Below are 18,395 nucleotides of genomic sequence, written 5' to 3'. Positions count from 1 at the left end.
TGTGTGCCAACGACTTACTTAAAATGAAAAACGTAGTTTCTCAGTTCCTGAACACATTTAGCTAATGGCTAGAGCATGAATATAGCACGACGAACTTTTCATCCTCATAGAAAGTTCTACTAGATAGCACTGCTCTAGTGTTTCCCTAATGGGTAAGGTCTTAGCATTTGGTCTGAAATGTATGCATGCTATATTTAAGAAAAGGATGTATCTATTTTTTTTTAAGTTTTACTGAGACAGAATTCACATACTATACAATTCACCCATTTAAAGTATACGTCATTGGCTTTTACTATATTCAGAAAGTTATGCGTGCATCACTAGAATCAATTTTAGACTATTCCCCCTAAAAAGGAACACCACACCTCTGAGTTGTCACCCTGGAAATCCCTCATGCTTTCTAGCCCTGGGCAATCACTAATTTACTTTCTATCTCTTTAGATTGACTCTCCCAGGCATTTAGTATTAATGAAATGATACAATACGTGGTCCTTTGTACCTCTTTCTTTCCCTTAGCATGTTTTCAAGGCTCCTCTAACGTAGCACGTATCATCAATTCTCTGCAAAACTGCCAAATAATAGTCCATTCTATGAGTATGCCACATTTTACTCATCCATTCAGCCATTATTTGACATTAGGGTTGTTTCCCCTTTTTGGCTATTATGAAAAATGCTGTTATGAATATTCATGTGCAAGTTTTTGTGTGGGTGTTTTCTCATTTTCCTTGCGTATTTCCTTAGGAGAATTGCTAAGATCATACGATAACTATGTTTCAGTGTCTGAGGGCCTGCTAGACCATTCCCCAAAGTGTTTGCACCATTCTACATTCCCATGAGCAGTGTAGAAGGGTTCCAATTTCTCCACACCCTTGTCAACACTTGTTATTACATTTCTTTTTATTACAGCCTTGCCAGTGGATGTGAAGTGTTATTTCATCTTGGTTTTGATTAGAATTTCCCTGACAGGCTAAAGATGCTGAGCATCTTTTCATCGGCTTTTTGCCCATCTGTAGTTCATCTCTGGAAAAATATCTATCCAAGGCCTTTGTTCATTAAAAAAAAAATTGAGCTGTATTATTATTATTGAGTTATGGTTCTTTGTAGATTCTAGATTCAAATCCCTTACATGGCATATGATTTATAAATATTTTCTCCCATTCTAAGTGATGCCTTTTCGTTTTCTTGATTGTATGCTTCAGAGCACAAAACTTTCTAATTTTGAGGAAGTCCAATTTAACTATTTTTCTTTAATCACTTGTGCTTTTGGTGTTGTATCTAGGATGGCTTAGCCTAACCCAAAGCCATAATGATTTATTCATGTTTTATTCTAGAAGCTTCATAGTTACATTTAGGTCTCTGATCCACTTTGAGTTAATCTGTGTGTGTATACATGAGAAAAGGATCCAATTTCCTTCTTTTGCTCATGAATATCCAGTTATCCCCAGATCCTTTGTTGTAGACTATTCTTTCTTCATTTAATTGTCTTGTTATCTTTGTTGAAAAATCAACTGCACATAAATGTAAGGGTTTATTTCTGGACTCTCAATTCTACTTCATCTACCCTCATGTCAGTACTCACTGTCTTGATTACTGTATCCTTATAGTGAATTTTGAAATCAGGAAGTGTGAGTCTTCCAACTTTGTTCTTCTTTTTCAAAACTGCATTGGCTATTCTGGGTCCTTTCAGTTTCCATATTAATTTTAAGGTCAGCTTGTCAATTTCTGCAAAAACATCCCTGGGATTTTGGGAGGGATCACGTTGAATCTGAACACCAACTTGCCATTTTAATACTGTCTTCCAATTCACGAACATGGTTTAAGTTTTGACTTCTTTTGCTCAAAGTATCCTATGCTTTTGTTGCTACCGTAAATGACTCTATTTTAATTTCATTTTTGGTTTGCTCATTGCTACTATATACAAATATCGTAATTAGTTTTTGTATATTGATCTTGTATCCTGAAGTCTTGACAAACCCATTTATTAATTCTAATAGTTTTTTTTAGTGGATTCTATATAGAAGATCATGTTATCACAGAGACAGTTTTACTTCTTCCTCGCCAATTTGGAGCCTTCTGTTTCATTTTCTTGCCTAATTACCCTGACTAGGACCTCTAGTAGAATGTTGAATAGAAGTGGCTAGAACAGACATCCTTGTCTTGTTCCTAATCTGAGGGGGAAAGCTTTCAATTTATCACCATTAAATATGATGTTAGCTGTGGGATTTGGGGCAGATGCCCTTTAGGAGGCTCAAGTTCTCTACTTCTAGTCTGTTGAGTGTTTTTTATTGTGAAGAGTTGCTGAATTTGGCCAACTGCTTTTTTTATTTTTTAAAGATTTTATTTACTCATGAGAGACACAGAGAGAAAGGCAGAGGGAGAAGCAGGCTCCACGCAGGGAGCCCGATGTGGGACTCGATCCTGTGACTCCAGGATCACACCCTGGGCCGAAGGCAGGCGCCAAACCACCGAGCAACCCAGGGATCCCCCTGCCAACTGCTTTTTCTGTGTCTTCTGAGATAATCACATGTTTTTTGTCTTTTATTCCAGTGATGTAATGGGATCATCTGGTCTATTCTTAATTTTAAGTTACATATGTTACAAGGAAATGATGTTAGAGTTTTTTTCAAATACCTTTTTTTGCATCTTCTGAAGTACTGACATAGCAAACAAGTATATCACTAGATTTCCCAACAACTTCCTTTAGTTTCCTGGCATAAAAATGACTTTTTCATGGTACATTATACTTTTGATATGCAACTAGATTCTCTTTATTAGTATTAACTAGAATCTTTGGTTCAATATATATGTATGTGGGATTAGTCTCTGAGCTTTGTTTTTTTTTTAATATTATCTAGATTATATACAATTGATTCTCATTATTCAGATTTCTGGTTTGCAAATCTGCTTACTAGCTAAAATCTGTAACAACAAAATTGACAAAATTAATACTTGCTGTGCTTTTGCAGCCATGTGCAGAGCAGTGAAAATTTCCGTTCCCTAATGTGCACAGTTCCCAGCTGTGCTCTGCCTCTTGTTCCAGCACTCACACAGAAATGATCAGAAGGTGACTACAGTAAGGGGCAGTGCAACACACCGAGTGAAGCCCCAGCTCTGGGACCAGATGGATGGGGTCTGAATTCAACTCTGGTACCTCTTAGTGGCGTAGCCTTAGGCAAGTCACTTAACAATCCTGAACCTCATTTTGTAAAATAAAGAAAATAGAAACTACCAGGAAGAGTTTTTAGAATTTAAGATCTATGTGATACACACACACACAACCGTTCTACCCCAGGAGTAATGGTTCAGTATTCTCTAATTCAGTGTTCTCAGTGGCTTGTAGAATAGAACTGCTGAGAATTAAGGAAAATTGACTGTAGTTACATTCTGATCCTTAGTTTTGGTATGTTATACCTGATTATAAAAATAAGTTAGAAGTTTTTTCTTTGGTGTTCTAGAATGGCTGAATTAGAACTGGAATATTTTGGCTAAGAGTTTGGTAAAATTCCTCCATAAAATCAATGGGGTCTGCTCTTAAGGGGGTGTAGGATGGATAGCTCTTTAGCAAGTTTTCTCTAAAACATCTGCAGAAATAATTATATTTTCTGGGGCCAGTTCTGATAATTTATATTCTAGAAAATCATGTTTCATCCCTTTATCCAACTTGCACTGGATCAAACAAAATAGACTTGTGTGGCTCTTTCCTATTTTATGGTCTCTGTAGTTATTTCTTTGCTAGGACATTTCATGATCTCTGTATTTCTCTGTTACTTTTTATTTTGGTTATTTGTATTTCCTACCTCATCGTTACCCCTATTTTTCACTCCCCAAATAACCATTCATTTATTAATTATTTTCCTGCTTTCTGGTTGATCAATGTCTCCTTTTACCTTTTATCCTTCTTTCTGCCCCTAGATTTTTACTTTCCAACTTTGTAAGTGGAATTCATTTGTTTATTCATTCATATTTCCTAATATAACAGTTAAGACTATAAATTCTTCTGAATATTGCTCTAAGTTGTATTTCCTAGTCCTGAAATATGGTTTTCATAATTTTCTAGATTTCATTTATAATTTCTATAAATTCAGTTTTAATTTCCCGTGACCAAAAAGTTATGAAATATTTTTAGATTTCTAGAAAGTGACCTTTTTTAAAAGTTATCTTTAGTTTGTATTTAAATGAATGAATAAATTAAAAGTATAATGAGAGTCTGTGACCATTATCCCCAAAGTCAGGATCAAGCCAAGTTGTGATAAAGATATACTGTATTTTTGGATACAGTCTGTATTTCTGGATCTGAGATTTTCCCAATGTTTTAATATATCAATGTCTTCGTTAATTTTCTATGGATATTTGAAAAGAACATTCTGTCTTTAGATATTTATAGATTAGATCTCTTATTCATTATTTTTCTTAGGTTGTCTATATTTTTATTTTTGACCATTTGCTTTTTTTTTAGAAAGAATTAAAACCCAGTATTAATATGTTTCTGTTTCTTCTTTTATTTCCTGTGGCTTTTGCTTTATAAATATTGGCAAGTTATCTGACACACAGGTAGTCCTGTGGTCAGCATGTTTATCGCTGAAAAATTGCCCTTCTTTGCTTCATTTAACACTTTCTGAGACTTCCCTCTCACCCCTTTTAGGGAAATACTTCAGCAAGTCCTTATCCACCTCTGGTCTAAAGTCCTTCTAAGGAACTTTGTTCTAGAAGTACCTTATGAATATAGTATGTGATTTGCATTTTTCTTTGTGATAGAGTTTTTATCAAGTGAGTAAAGCAGACAATTACACAAAAATATTTTGACATATTTGTGTTAATACATTTTGTATCATATTTTTGTCACTTTTTAGAACAAATCCTTTATTATATGATCTGTGTGTCTTTTAATTTGGAAGGTTTATGTTTTTTGTTCTACGAGTTACTTTTATAACTTTGAAGGATAATTTAATTCTCTACTTTTTTGGAGAGTATCTACTGAGTTTCTAAAATAATGACGATCTCATGAAATTTATAGTTCTCCGCTACCCAATTTGAACTTGATAATTATTTTTGGAATTTTCTTTTATATACACTATATATGTTTCTTGAGTATTTGATTGATTCACTTTTAAGTAGGCTCCACCCCCAGCATGGAGTCCCAGGTGGGGCTGGAACTCATAACTCTGAGATCAAGTCCAGAGCTGAGATTAGATGTTTAACGTCTAAGCCACCCAGGTGCCCGTTGACTTCAGTTTGAAACGAAACTTGGCTTCTATCTATAAAAATAAATAGGTTCCTCCACCATCTTCTACCTTCTTTTCTTTCCTCTCTAACTTATTATTACACTGTTATTCTGTTACTACTTCATAGTAATAACACTGCTAGGTGTTACTACAATGTTTACATCATATATACTTTGTTCTGTAACTATTTGGTGCTAGTTCTACAGTTAAATATGTTTGCACCTCATGGATAGTCTTTCTGCCACTGTTTTGCCTTTTCTTTTTCAGCTGGATAAAGTTTTCCCTCTACGAATCTCTTCAGGTGTTCTTAAAAAATATGTATTTCTCAGAATCAAAACAATTTGTATGGTGCTTTTTATACATGATGGAACGACTGGAGTAAAATACATAAACCACATTCTCTTATGTGAGTCTTCCGCAGGCATCATTCCAGGTCTTTAAGCATTAAATGTTACCATGGAAAAGTTGGATGCCAGACTGATTCTCTCATAGTAAGATCTTCTGTTTGGATGTCCAGGGGTTTCTTACTGTTGAAGCCCAGCAATTTCAGAACTATACCCAGCTAATGAGGTATAGGCCAAGTTTTCCTGGAGCCACTGTGCCCTGTTCAGATTCAAGTCATCTTTCCTTTTTCTTTTTAAGATTTTATTTATTTATTCATGAGAGACACACACAAGAGAGAGAGGCAGAGACATAGGCAGAGGGAGAAGCAGGCTCCATTGCAGGGAGTTTTCTTGAATTATATCTTTGAACATGATTTTCCCTGGTTTCTTTGTTTTGGTTCTCTTCTTTTGGGACAAATTATGCATGTTTGCTGTTGTCTTCATCAGCTGTCAGTTTCTCTCGACTATTTTAACTGTACTAATTTCATTTTATTTTGTTTACTTTTATCAGTCCAATATTTCTCATTCTGTGCCTTCTGCAGATTCTAATCTTCTGCGTGTTGCTTCTGACATTGTCATGATTTCTGTTATGTCATATCTTTTAATTCTATTTATTGTCTAAGTTCTGCCAATGCCTGTTTCATTTCCTTCGTTACCTTCCTGTGTGTCCTTGAAGATGGTATAAATACACCTTCTTACACTCCTGCTTTGAATTCATCTTCTATGGTGGCAAATGCTTATTATGTTTGTTTTTTAATGTGACATGTTTGGTCATAATCTTCATGTCTCTGCAATAAATGGTTTCTGGTGACTATTCTTCATCTGTAATTTGTTCTTGTTTTCCTCTCCCTTTTTTTTCTCGCAGTTCCGTTGTACAGATCCTGTGCTGGTTCCTTCCTGATTGTGAGCCATTTCTGAATGTGAGTTCTTACCAAACCAGCTAATTGAAGGAAGTTTATGTGGGCGAGAGGCCAGGGCAACCAGTCAGGCCAGCAAGAATTCTTGTGATACAGCGTGGTTTGCAAGACTGAGCTCTTTAGTCTTTTCCTCATCTTAGGCAACCAAGATCTGCAGCCTCAGAGTTGTTCAACACACAAGTTTTCTCCCTTTATCCTGGTCTTCTTAAATGCCACTTTTACAAAAATGGCTTGTCTCTGTGATTACTCCCTTCAGCCTCCCTAGCTGACTTCTCTTTCATACTAGCATGTCTCCAGGAAAGCTTCCGTTATTACTGCACACATTTGGTCCCTTGGGGACTTCAGTCTCACCCCTCAGGGTATGCCAGCAATCTTAGAGAAGCAGACTCTGGTGACTTCCTCTAAAACTCTGTAGCCCTAAGACTCCTGTTGTGGTACCTTTCCACACTCCTTTGACTTTTAGTGGGTTTGGCGGCCCTCCCTCATATACTGTGGTTCCAGACCATAGACCTTTCTTAGTTTCATCAAGGATGGAAAATGACTACCTGTTTTTCATTTTCCTTAATTGCTTTGAGGTAATTCTAAAAAAATGAAGGAAATGACATCTCTACACTGCCACTTTGAAATAGGAAGTAATAAGTAATTTGAACAGTTTAACCACACAATTAGGAACAATCTACTCAAAACTGGGGAGCATAGACATAGTGAAATAACTAAGTATATAAATTATATAAACAATCATTTACATACAATTGTGAAAGTTTGTATAAATATGTAACTATATATGGGAAAAGCATATGATGCAACATCAAATACATGTGATTATAAAAAAGTATATTAAGTGTGAGTGAGTGGCTCAATCAATCCATTAAGCATCCGATTCTTATTTCAGCTCAGGTCCTGATCTCAGGGTCATGAGTCATAAATAAAGTAAAATATATACACATACAGGATGAAGAATGGAGGAGAAAAATGAAAACTGGTTTTTGTTAAGGGTAAATGAATACTGAGTAATGTTTTTTTATTTAAAGTTTTTTGTTGTTGTCACGGTATAGTTTGTGCAGTAACAAAACACGTGTTCAAAAAATAAAAAGAATCATGCTATATATATTTTTTACTCTTGCATCTACTAAACACAAATCACTAAAAATGCACTGACTGGCTCCCTACTTGCCAGTACTAACTATATCCTCTCCCTGAAGGCAAGCTCCCAAAGCTGCATCCCTCTGCTCTAGTTCTAGCCCAGATCTTCCACAGCAGCCGTTGTTTCTGTCTCCCTTCTCCCCTGCCTATACTGCCTCACGCACCTGTAGAGGTTAACGTGACTCCAAACAGACCACTGTTACTCAGCACTGATGATGCACCGGGTCCCATAAGGGTAGCACGGCAAGTAAGAGCATTGGCTTTGAATCCTTTTAGTGTGTTTTGTTTATAACAAAGGGCAGCAAAAAAGCAGGTAGCATTTAAAGGACAATTCAGAGTTTAAATGTTGGGGTTTTGGAGACAGCCAGATAAAATATGTTTAGAATGCACCTACAACATTGCTAAGCACACAGAAGACATTCCATCAGGAGAAAGGGGAACCCTCTTACACTGTTGATGGGAAAGCAAACTGGTGCAGCCACTCTGGAAAACAGTATGGAGGTATAGCACTACCCTGCTATCCAGCAATTACACTACTAGGTATTTACCCATAGAACGCAAAAAACACTTATTCAAAGGGATAGATGCACCCTGATATTTATAGCAGCACTAGCTACATAGCCCAATTATGGAAACAGCCCAAATATCCAGAGACTGATGAATGGATACAGAAGATGTGGTGTGTATATCCACTGGAATATTACTCAGCCATAAAAAGAACAAAATCTTGCCATTTGCAGTGACATGGATAGAGCTAGAGAATATAATAATAATTGAAGTAAGTCAGAAAAGGTCAAATATCATATGATTTTAGAGATATGTGGAATTTAAGAAACAAAACAAATGATTGTAGGAGGAAAAAGAGAGGGAAACCAAGAAACCGACTCTTAACTGTAGAGAACAAACTGATGATTATCAGAGGGGAGGTGGTGGTGGGGATGGGTGAAGTAGGTGAGAGGGGACCAAGGAGGGCGTTTATTGTGATGAGCACTGGGTGATGTATGGAAGTGAGGAATCACTAAATTGTACACCTGAAACTAATACTTCCCCATATGTTAACTGGAATTTAAATAAAAAACTAAAACTAAACAATATGCTAAGACAGGACAGTATATACACATTTTCTATGACCACTTAAAACCAACGTCTACTTCAACGTCAAGTTGCTCTTTGGTCCAGAGTTTCCCACATTCAAATACTAACACTGTTATGATTAGCAACTAACATTAAAAATATCATTCTAAAGGCATGAACTCAATGTGTGATTTGTCTATTTTAGAAGCAATGTTTTTACTTTCTGAATACTTACAACTAATTCAAAGTATCCGGAGAAGATTAAAGTTATTTTCATAAAAAAACAGCCTAGTAATTTTGGTTAAGTATAACCCACAAGTACAAAAGGAAAACAGAGTTACACTTCCCAAACATTCCCATAATCGCCCAAAATGAAAATGGTATAAATTATAGGAGTAGACTTCTAAAGGTGCATAAATTCTGAAAATGAGCTTTCCCCAATGTCTCTGATCACTAAGGGCTGGAATTTTCATTGGTTTATTCAAAGAAAATGTACACACATTTTAAAATTAAATAAAATATAAAATTTAGTTCCTCAGTTGCAATATAGCCACATCTCAAGTATTTATAACAGCTACATCTAGCTAGTGGCTATGGTACTGAACAGTGCAGAAGTAGATCATTTCCTTCATGGCAGAGAGTTCCATTGGATAGCACTGGGTTTACATAATCCAAGATGAAAAATAAACCAAATGCCTATGCAGAGGTATCATCAGGTTTGAGAAATGGCTGAAACATCTGAGGATTCCTCTTGTGATACAGAGGGGGGAAAAAAAAAGATCTGTGCTACAAGCTACTGCTTGAATAAAGAGAAAAAAACTGCAGTAAGATTGAGCTCGATTGTACGTTTCAGGGGACGGGGGTGTTGGTGGAAAGAAACCTGTTAGATTCGAGGATGTTCCTGTTTTATAGCTTCTCCCAGATGGTATCTGAGGCACAGACAGAAACTAGCCTAGGGTCTCTTTCTCACTCTGCACACTCTTCAAACATTCTTGCCCACACATCTACAAGCTGGTAATATGAAAATGTCCATTTCCAACACAGATGGAACTCCTGCCTCCAGATCCATGAATCCAGCTCCCTTTACTCCATCTCTCTCTTCTTGGACTGTTTCAAAAGTGACTCATAACGTATCCAAACAAGGATGTATCATTTGCTGTCACGCTGTCCCCAGTAAAGAATTTGGCTGGCCTCTGTCACCGGTTCCTGGGAGGTAGCCAGTAAATCCTCGAATTTCCCAAGCGAGAATAGTGTCTTTGTTGTTCAGGGTGGGTTCATCAGGACCACATCTGACAGTCTGTTTTAAGGAGATGACTCAGGGTGGGGGCTGATGAAGCCAGAAAGACTAGCCATGTGATTAGAGAGCTGGGGCTTGGAGCCAGCTGATATTGGCCCAACCTCCGGGGAGGAAAGGGGGACTGGAGAGTGAATTCAATGTTGTGGCCAGTGATTCGATCAACCATACCTACATAAACTCCAGTAAAAACCCTGGACACCAGAGCTCGCTCGGGTGAGCTTTGTTCGTTGGCATACTCAACACAGTGTCACATATCAATGTGCCAAGAGGACAATGTGTCCTAACTCCACAGGGAAAGGATCGTGGAAAGCCTGAGTTTGGGACCCTCCTGGACTCCCAATGAGTCTCTGCCTTTGGCTGGTTCTGGTTTATATCCTTTTGTCAGAAGAAAACTGGCGATCCTAAGGGTTCTGTGAAGCATGCTAGCGAATTAGTGACCCTGAGGAGATAGTGGGTGTCCCAAAATTTGTGGTGGTCAGAAGTGAGGGTAGCCTGAGGACCCCCTCACACTTGTAACTTGTGTCTAAAGTGAGGCCGTTTTGTGGCACACTGTGCCCTTAACCTGTCAAGTCCCGCTTACCTCTGGGTAGGAGGTGTCAGATCTGTTGCTCTCCAGATCTGTTCCTCCCACAGGGCTCATTACCACAGTGAATGGCATATGGGGCCATCCATTCAGCTGCTAATGGAAAGAAAGCTGAGGACTCTTCCTTCTCAATCACCATCCACACAAAGAGGAATCCCTGTATCTTTCCAGGTCTATCTTCTAATAAGCTTTGCCTCTGTTCATTTCTCTCCAACACCTGGTCTTTTCTTCTCCGGTTCCATTCTCCTCTTTGCTCATAAAGCCCCATGTGCCTTCTCTCTGATACTCAGCTTGACAGGTTTTGTCCTACGTAAGGGCCTTTGTACTGGTTCCCTCTGCTTAAGAGGTTTTCCACGGACCTTAGCTTAACTGGTTGCTTCCCAGGATTTAAGTGTTGACATAGGGCTATCTTTAAAATGGTCTGCTTTCCCACCCGATTGTAAGTGTCCTCCCAATAACTATACCCTGTGTGGCTTCCAAAGTAGTACTTATTTTTTGTTAGTCTGTTTTCTCCCTCCTCATCAGAATCAAGTTCCATATGGTATTCAAAGGCTGTATGCTCCAGGCCTAGATTTGTGTCTGGCACACAGGAGACATGCATTTGCTGACATTCAGATATTACTGAGTCTACTGAATTGGATTTTCTTGGTGGTTTCCTCTCACTTTAGTGCTATTCCTCCTCAAGTCCACTCTCCACACTGTAGCCAGAGCCATCTTTATAAAACAATAAGATGATGACACTTGTTCCTTCATGACCTGGCCTCTCTGTTTACCATCCCAGTAGATTCTCTCCTCATCTCCTCTCTAGCCAGACTGAATTACTTCCAACACCTTGAACGCTCTCGATGCTCTTGCCTCTCAAAGCTTCCGTGCACATCCCTTCCCTAGAACATTCACCTTTCTTCCCCAATTTGTCTGGTTAACCCTTCTCATCCTTCAGGTCTCCTTAACCAGTACTTCCTCTAGAAAACCTTCCCTGATCTTCCAAAGTTGGGTTGGGCTACCCCTGTTCTGTGCTCCCACCATACCCTATCCTACCCCCTGACGGTACTGACGTTGGATGGACTGTCATTATCTGCCTACTTGCCTGTACCCTCAAGAGTGTAAACTCCCTGAAGGCAGGGGCCTGGTTTTAGTCGGCTCTATTGCTATGACTGAGCACAGTACCCGCTGGCATGCTACCAGTGCTCAGTATATATTTACGGAATTAATGTATGATACCGGAAAATCTGCTGGCAAATGTATTAGTCTTTGTTACTCTTTCCACGTTCCGCATGGTAACACTGCCACAGAAAAGGAGCTCGATGAATACTCGGTAAAAGTACAATGCCTACTGTAACCTGGCAAGACTTAAGAGAAAAATCAAGGGCACTCAGGTTTCTTGATGATGGGGTGTATTTATTTAAGGTTACTAGCAAGGCCACTTAAAAATTTAAGGAGCTAAAATTACTATTTGAAATTAAGTTCTGTGATCTCTTTCACTATCTTCTCCTTACTACACAGTTACTAGTATTTAATTTCAGCTAAATATCCACATGGGGGTATTTCAGTCTCTAGTCAAAACACTTGGGTGGATAGAAAAAGTAATACATTTTAGTGCAAGGAAATCTGTTTATAAGCACTCCACTTTCAAGAAAAAAGATAAAATTTTTCTTGACAAAGAAAACTACCCACTGTCCCTGAAGGATAAGAATTATCCTTTTACCATGATAATGTGTATGAAGGTATATGCACACATACATACTATACCTATAGAGTAATATGACAGGTTTTTAAAATAAGCATATTAGAAGTTATTCCTCTAAATTAAATTTGTCATTCAAAGTAATCTCCCTTGGAGATTCAATCCAATAATGGAACCAAAGCTCAAAAAATTTTGGAAAGCTCTTTGAGGACTGTTTTAGACTTTTTTGAATGTTCACATAGATGATAAATATCTGACCTCTGAAAGTGACTTTTACATTTATCAGCAACTAATCGTTAGAAACCATAGTAAATAAAATAAAAGATCATGACATTTTGGATCAAAACTAAATATCTTTAGATGAAAAACACCAGTGATGTGTTAAGTTTCCTTGCATAAGTGATATGCTTGTCCTGAAAACTATAGCAAGTTAAAAGATACCTAGAAATGTTTAAGAGAGAAAAGGGGATAAGGAAATTGGTGTTTAAGAAGTCATGAACCCCAAAAAGGGCAGCCCTGGTGGTGCAGCGGTTTAGTGCTGCCTGCAGCCCAGGGCCTGATCCTGGAGACCCAGGATCGAGTCCCATGTCAGGCTCTCTGCATGGAGCCTGCTTTTCCCTCTGCCTGTGTCTCTGCCTCTCTCTCTCTCTGAATAAAAAAAAAGAAAAAGGAAGTCACGAACCCAAAAAAAAAAAAAAAAAAGTCACGGACCCTCCTGACAACGTGATGAAAATTATGGCTCCTTTCCTCAGAAAAATAGTGGCTTCCCCACCCTCTCACCACTGCATATACGATTAGAAAGGTATAACACACTGAGGTCATCTATGGAGACAGATTAAGACTTCATGGTTTAGAGCACTGGATTTTGGTTTCTTTTCTTTTTTACTGTACCCAACAGAAAAAAAAATATCATACTGTGACCCAGTTTGCACATACATACATATATTGTTACACAAATAATTCTCAACCCTAGTGTATGTGATAATAATCTCTGGCATCTTATTTTAACTAACAAAATTGTTACTCATGATTTACTGCATCAATTTCACAACGTATAAGTTGAAAAATACTAGTTTAGGGTAACTGCCGCATAACTGGAGCAAGTTAACGAAAATGAAAAAAAATTCACTGATTACAAAAATTCTCATGTTATTTTAAACTAAAAAAGTCTTTTTATGCTATGTCCAAACCTTTTAAGACATTAGATTCTTTATATGGCAAAACTGCATTATCTTGGTCATTCATCTATATGGTGAACTACTGGAGATACTGATGAGCAAATCACACAACGGTCAGAGGAACCCCATACCTTAATATTAGAAAACCATAAATCGTTTTCATGTAAAGTAGCCAAGTAGACCGATGTTAGAAGTCCAATGCAAAGGGCAACGGTTCCACCAACTGTAAATGACAGAAGTTTCCATAACCTTCTACTCGCACAACCTTTTAGAAAAATAAAACAAATAGCTAAGTCAGTAGAGAATGTGGAATTTACTAGTTCTACTTCAGATTATCAGGTATGCTAAGTTCCAGCTGCCTGTCACTGCTGAAGCTTCCCCTAGTCCCAGCAGACAAGTAGGGACTCTTTTCTGTGATTCTGGAGACTTGCTTTCATACTTTATTACAGTTTTACCTGACTAATTGTTCACTTGTCCAGTTTGCCAAAGAGCATGAGCTTTCCGAGAAAAAGTACATTATCTTATTCATCTTAATATCTAGGGTCTGTATTTGGCATAGTTTAATACCTGTACCTATTGAGTTCATTAAATGGAAGAGTAAATGGGTTGCATGTCTAGGATATAAAAAGTCTTTTCGATGGTCGACATATAATTTGTGGTGTGTTCACTAAAAGCTACCAAAAAGCTTGACTACTTAAAATTCAAAAACACACAGGGGGAGAAAAATCCATCACAACTCAAGTTAAAGGACACATAAGCTAGGAAAAATTATTTATAGCACATATAAGAAAGTTTAATATCCTTAATATAGAGTGAACACTTTCAGGATTAAAGAAATGAATATTTCAGTTGGAAACAGATTTAACACATGAGTAGGCAATACACAAAAGAAAAAAATGGCCAATAAACTTAATAGACAAAAATATTCACATTCATTGGTATTAAAGAAATGCAAATCGGGGTGCCTGAGTGGCTCAGTTGGTTGAACATCTGACTCTTGATTTCTCTGGCTCAGGTTATAATCTCAGGGATATGAGACTGAGCCCTGCACTGGGCCCTGTGCTGGCCAGTGAGCTTGCTCGGGATTTTCTCTCTTCCTCTCCCCCTCCTTCCCCGCTTGCTCTCTCTTTCTCTCTCTCTCAAAAAAAAGAAATGCGTGGGGGATCCCTGAGTGGCTCAGCGGTTCAGCGCCTGCCTTTGGCCCAGGGCGTGATCCTGGAGTCCCGGGATCGAGTCCCGCATCAGGCTCCCGGCATGGGGGCTGCTTCTCCCTCTGCCTGTATTTCTGCCTCTCTCTCTCTCTATCATGAATAAATAAATAAAATCTTTAAAAAAAAGAAAAAGAAAAGAAATGCGAATCAAAACAATGAACTATAACTTTTTAGATGTTGGCCAATTTAATGGCTAAAAAATGCTAACAGTGTTTTAAATAAGGGTACAAAATAGGATTATTTTTCAAACACTGATGGTGGAAGAATAACTTGGAAACTCTCTGGAATGCAACATGGCAGTAAGTAGTAAAAAGCTACCAAAATGAGCATACCACTTGACCAATAATTCTAAATCTAGGCATAATAAAAGAAATAAAGTTTTAAACATCTGGCCACAAGGATTTTTATCATAGTTGTGTTAATATAGGTAAAGGGTTAAAAACCATCTAAATATTCAGCAAGGAATTAGGTAAATAAATTAGGCTATCATCACACAATGACTACAATGGTAACATTTTTAAAATACATTGACTGACTTACTGTATGTTCATTACGTAACAAGAGGGATGTAGCAAGTTACAAAACAGTTAGGACCTCAATTTTGTAAAACCACAGATGAATGCTTCCAGTTATACCCGGGCAGAGACATTTAGATGCAAGATCAAGTTTCAGGAGTGGCAGTCTCAGGGTGGTTTGTGGGAACATTTTTTTTTTCTTTTCTTTTCTTTACTTTACAGGGTTTTTTTTCCCCAGACATAATACTACTTCAGTAAAATGAAGAATCCTCAAAATTATGTTTTAATTGAAAAAAAAAAAAAAAAACAAATTTGAAGTTACATTGTTTAAGTCTTCAGAAAGTACTCTCTCCCGTCCCAAACTGCTAATAGTGGAGCTGGATGGCATGACCTCTCAATACAGATTAATTTTATTTTATAAAACTGTTCTCCCAGGGACACCTGGGTGGCTCCGCGGTTGAGCGTCTGCATTTGGCTCAGGGCGTGATCCTGGGGTCCCGGGATCGAGTCCCGCATCGGGCTCCCTGAGGAGCCTGCTTCTCCCTCTGCCTGTGTCTCTGCCTCTCTCTCTGTGTCTCTCATGAATAAATAAACAAAATCTTTAAAAAAATAAAATAAAAGTAAAATAAACTGTTCTCCCACATTACTAGTTCGAGCTGATAAGAATTAACATAGCTGCCATTAATGTAAATTCTATCAATCAAAAATGGTTGATAGACATGGAATTTTTCATGCTTATCTTTAAAAACCTTGACCACGCTTAGTTCAGAAAGCGACTCTGGAGTCAGGAAGTTGGTAATTAAAATCATTTGATATACAGCTTTCCAAGAATCTTCAGCCTTATATAAGCAACTTACCAAATTCTGATCATTCTCCCTTCCCAAACCAAAGGAGAAAATGTCAGGAATTCAAAAAAGGAATAAAAAAGTTTGATTCATTTTTCGATACCTTAATGAAATGAGAAAGTCTCCCGAGGTAAGGCTGTCTAGAGTGAGCGGCATATACAAACCAGAAAAACTAGAAACAGACTAAAATCTGAACTGCGGGGGGGGGGGGGGGGGCATTATTCTAGAAAGTCAAAGATTGGCAAAACCGGAACCTACAGAACAGACAGCTGAGAAACAAGGGGTTCTTCTAATGGGAGCTCTTTCGTCTTTTATTCTGATCATAACTATAAAAACAGTATTCTCAAATTACCATCAGATCAATTGTTGAACCAAACATCAGGGCATTAGAACAAGTTTCGTCAAGCGTTAGGTCTCACCAAATTTTTACTCTATTGGAGAGTGATATTTTAATACGCAGAAATAAAAGCCATCCAAAGTGGGCTGCTTTTAATTTGAATCACCTACCATCAGATGGCAACTTATTTTCCAACTTCACGTTGGCTTCTCGGGCCGCATTATCCTCAGGAACTTCTGTGGTTTTCACTCCTTTTCTTTGCCTGATGGATATCATGGTGTCAGAGACTTACACGCATTGTTCTTCCAACCACTCCTGCAAACGACAGAAAAGTGAAGCTGCGTGTCCATATGCCAGTCCCCGTCTCCCCGACACACCCTGTGCTCATCTGTGCTTAGGTGACACGATGCCTTGTCCCTCCCCGGGGCTTAGCATGCCTCCTGCTTCCCCATCGAATCTTAACCGGCCTCCAAAGTTACCGTCAAGATGCAACACACGGATTTACTTAATACATACTATCAAGAGGTAAGAATAGGGATGGGCATCCCTGGGTGGCGCAGCGGTTTAGCGCCTGCCTTTGACCCAGGGTGCGATCCTAGAGACCCGGGATCGAATCCCACGTCGGGCTCCCGGTGCATGGGGCCTGCTTCTCCCTCTGCCTATGTCTCTGCCTCTCTCTCTCTCTCACTGTGTGCCTATCTTAAAAAAAAAAAAAAGAATAGGGATGGGCATCCCAGACAAGCCGGTGGTGGTGACCTTCTTCCGAGAAGCCCTCCTGTCTTTGGCCGTACCAGCTACTGATGTTTCTCCTTCCTGAGCCCCTGCAGTTAGTTACCATGCATCTGACCCCATAATCGATGGGTCGTGCAGCTTTGGGTCACGGTGCACAGTTTCCTAGCACAGGGAGAGGGGAGCTCAGTAGTAAATCCGTGGCCGGCCTGACTTTGAAGGAGTGGGAAAGACTTGTTTTGCCTCAGGTGCTTGCATTCTAACACCGATGTCCTTTAAAAACAATGCACACGCCCCAGAGTGTGATGGCAGCGGGGGTGCGCCAAGCGGGGCAGCTGCTGTCCCAGGGAGCAAAAGTGGGAGTGAAGGCGGGTGCAGGCGCCTGGTTTGGAAGCGGCGAGTGGGAGGCGAGGGAGCGGTGGCGGTGAGTAAGCTGCTGCAGGCCCCGGAACATCTTGCTTCGCTCCTCTGCGTGATGAACAGCGTTTCCCTAATTACTATTAAATACGACCAGTCTCCGGGCACCGTGGCTGGGGCAGGTGGGGGGGGGGGGGCAGATTAATTCCCAAACGCAAACAACTTGCTTTAGGAAAAGAACCGACCGACCGGCCGGCCGGCACTACACGGTGTATTCGTTCGTTCATTCATGCAAAGGGTGGGAAAAAAGAAAAAAAAAAGAGAAAAAAGTGAGATGCGAACACGCGGCTGGGTGCGAGCAGGGCGAGTGCGAGAGCTGGAGCGGCGCGGGGCGAGGCAGGACGCGCCCGGCCCCGCTCGACCTCGGCCCGGCCGGAGCTGGGGGGCCGCAAAGTCGCGGCAAGTCAGGCCCGAGGGCGGCGGATGCCAGACGCCGGCTCCGGCCCCGGGCGGCCGCGCACCCAAGTTTCCGCATCAGATGGGGGCGTCGCCCCAACGTCCGGGGGCTGGAGGGCGCCGCTGCCCCCCGCCCCGGGGCGCGCACCTGCTCGGCCTCCCGCCGCCCCCGCCGCCCTGGGGCTGCCCCGGAGCCGCCGCGCGACCTCGCGGACTTGGCCCCGCCCCCCCGCCCGCGCCCCGGTCCCCCCCCCCCCCCCGGCCCGGTCCTCGCGGCGATGCCCCCGCAGCACAGACCTGCGGCCTCGGCCGTCCTGGCGCGCGGCTCCGGGCGGGGAGGGAGGCCGGGCGGCCGCGGGGCGCCGAGGGCCGCGGGGAGCAGGCGGCGGCCACGGGGCAGCGGCGGAGCTCGGCGCCGCACCCGACTACTGGGCGGCCGGGGGGCGTCCGCGGCCCCGAGGAAG

The 18,395-nt window shown here is 40.3% G+C and overlaps 1 protein-coding gene across 3 annotated transcripts in view; it reads right to left on the bottom strand.

The window, feature by feature from the left end:
- Nucleotides 1-18,395, bottom strand: part of DPY19L3 (dpy-19 like C-mannosyltransferase 3) — a 69,037-nt gene extending 50,642 nt beyond the window's left edge. For 2 of the 3 annotated variants that reach the window (XM_072749808.1, XM_072749814.1), the window contains exons 1-3: nucleotides 18,229-18,395; nucleotides 16,560-16,704; nucleotides 13,613-13,746 (exon numbers count right to left, since the gene is read on the bottom strand). In XM_072749808.1, the coding sequence (XP_072605909.1) occupies nucleotides 13,613-13,746; nucleotides 16,560-16,665 (240 nt within the window). In that variant the 5' untranslated portion in view covers nucleotides 16,666-16,704; nucleotides 18,229-18,395. Of the gene's footprint in view, nucleotides 1-13,612; nucleotides 13,747-16,559; nucleotides 16,705-17,224; nucleotides 18,030-18,228 lie in introns of those variants that run through there. The other variant, XM_026010186.2, reaches the window with a different exon arrangement.

The sequence above is a fragment of the Vulpes vulpes genome, chromosome 1 (assembly GCF_048418805.1).
Source record: "Vulpes vulpes isolate BD-2025 chromosome 1, VulVul3, whole genome shotgun sequence".
Lineage (NCBI taxonomy): Eukaryota > Metazoa > Chordata > Mammalia > Carnivora > Canidae > Vulpes > Vulpes vulpes.
The sequence above is the reverse complement of the archived record's forward strand: the minus strand, read 5'-3'. Positions and strand labels throughout refer to the sequence as shown.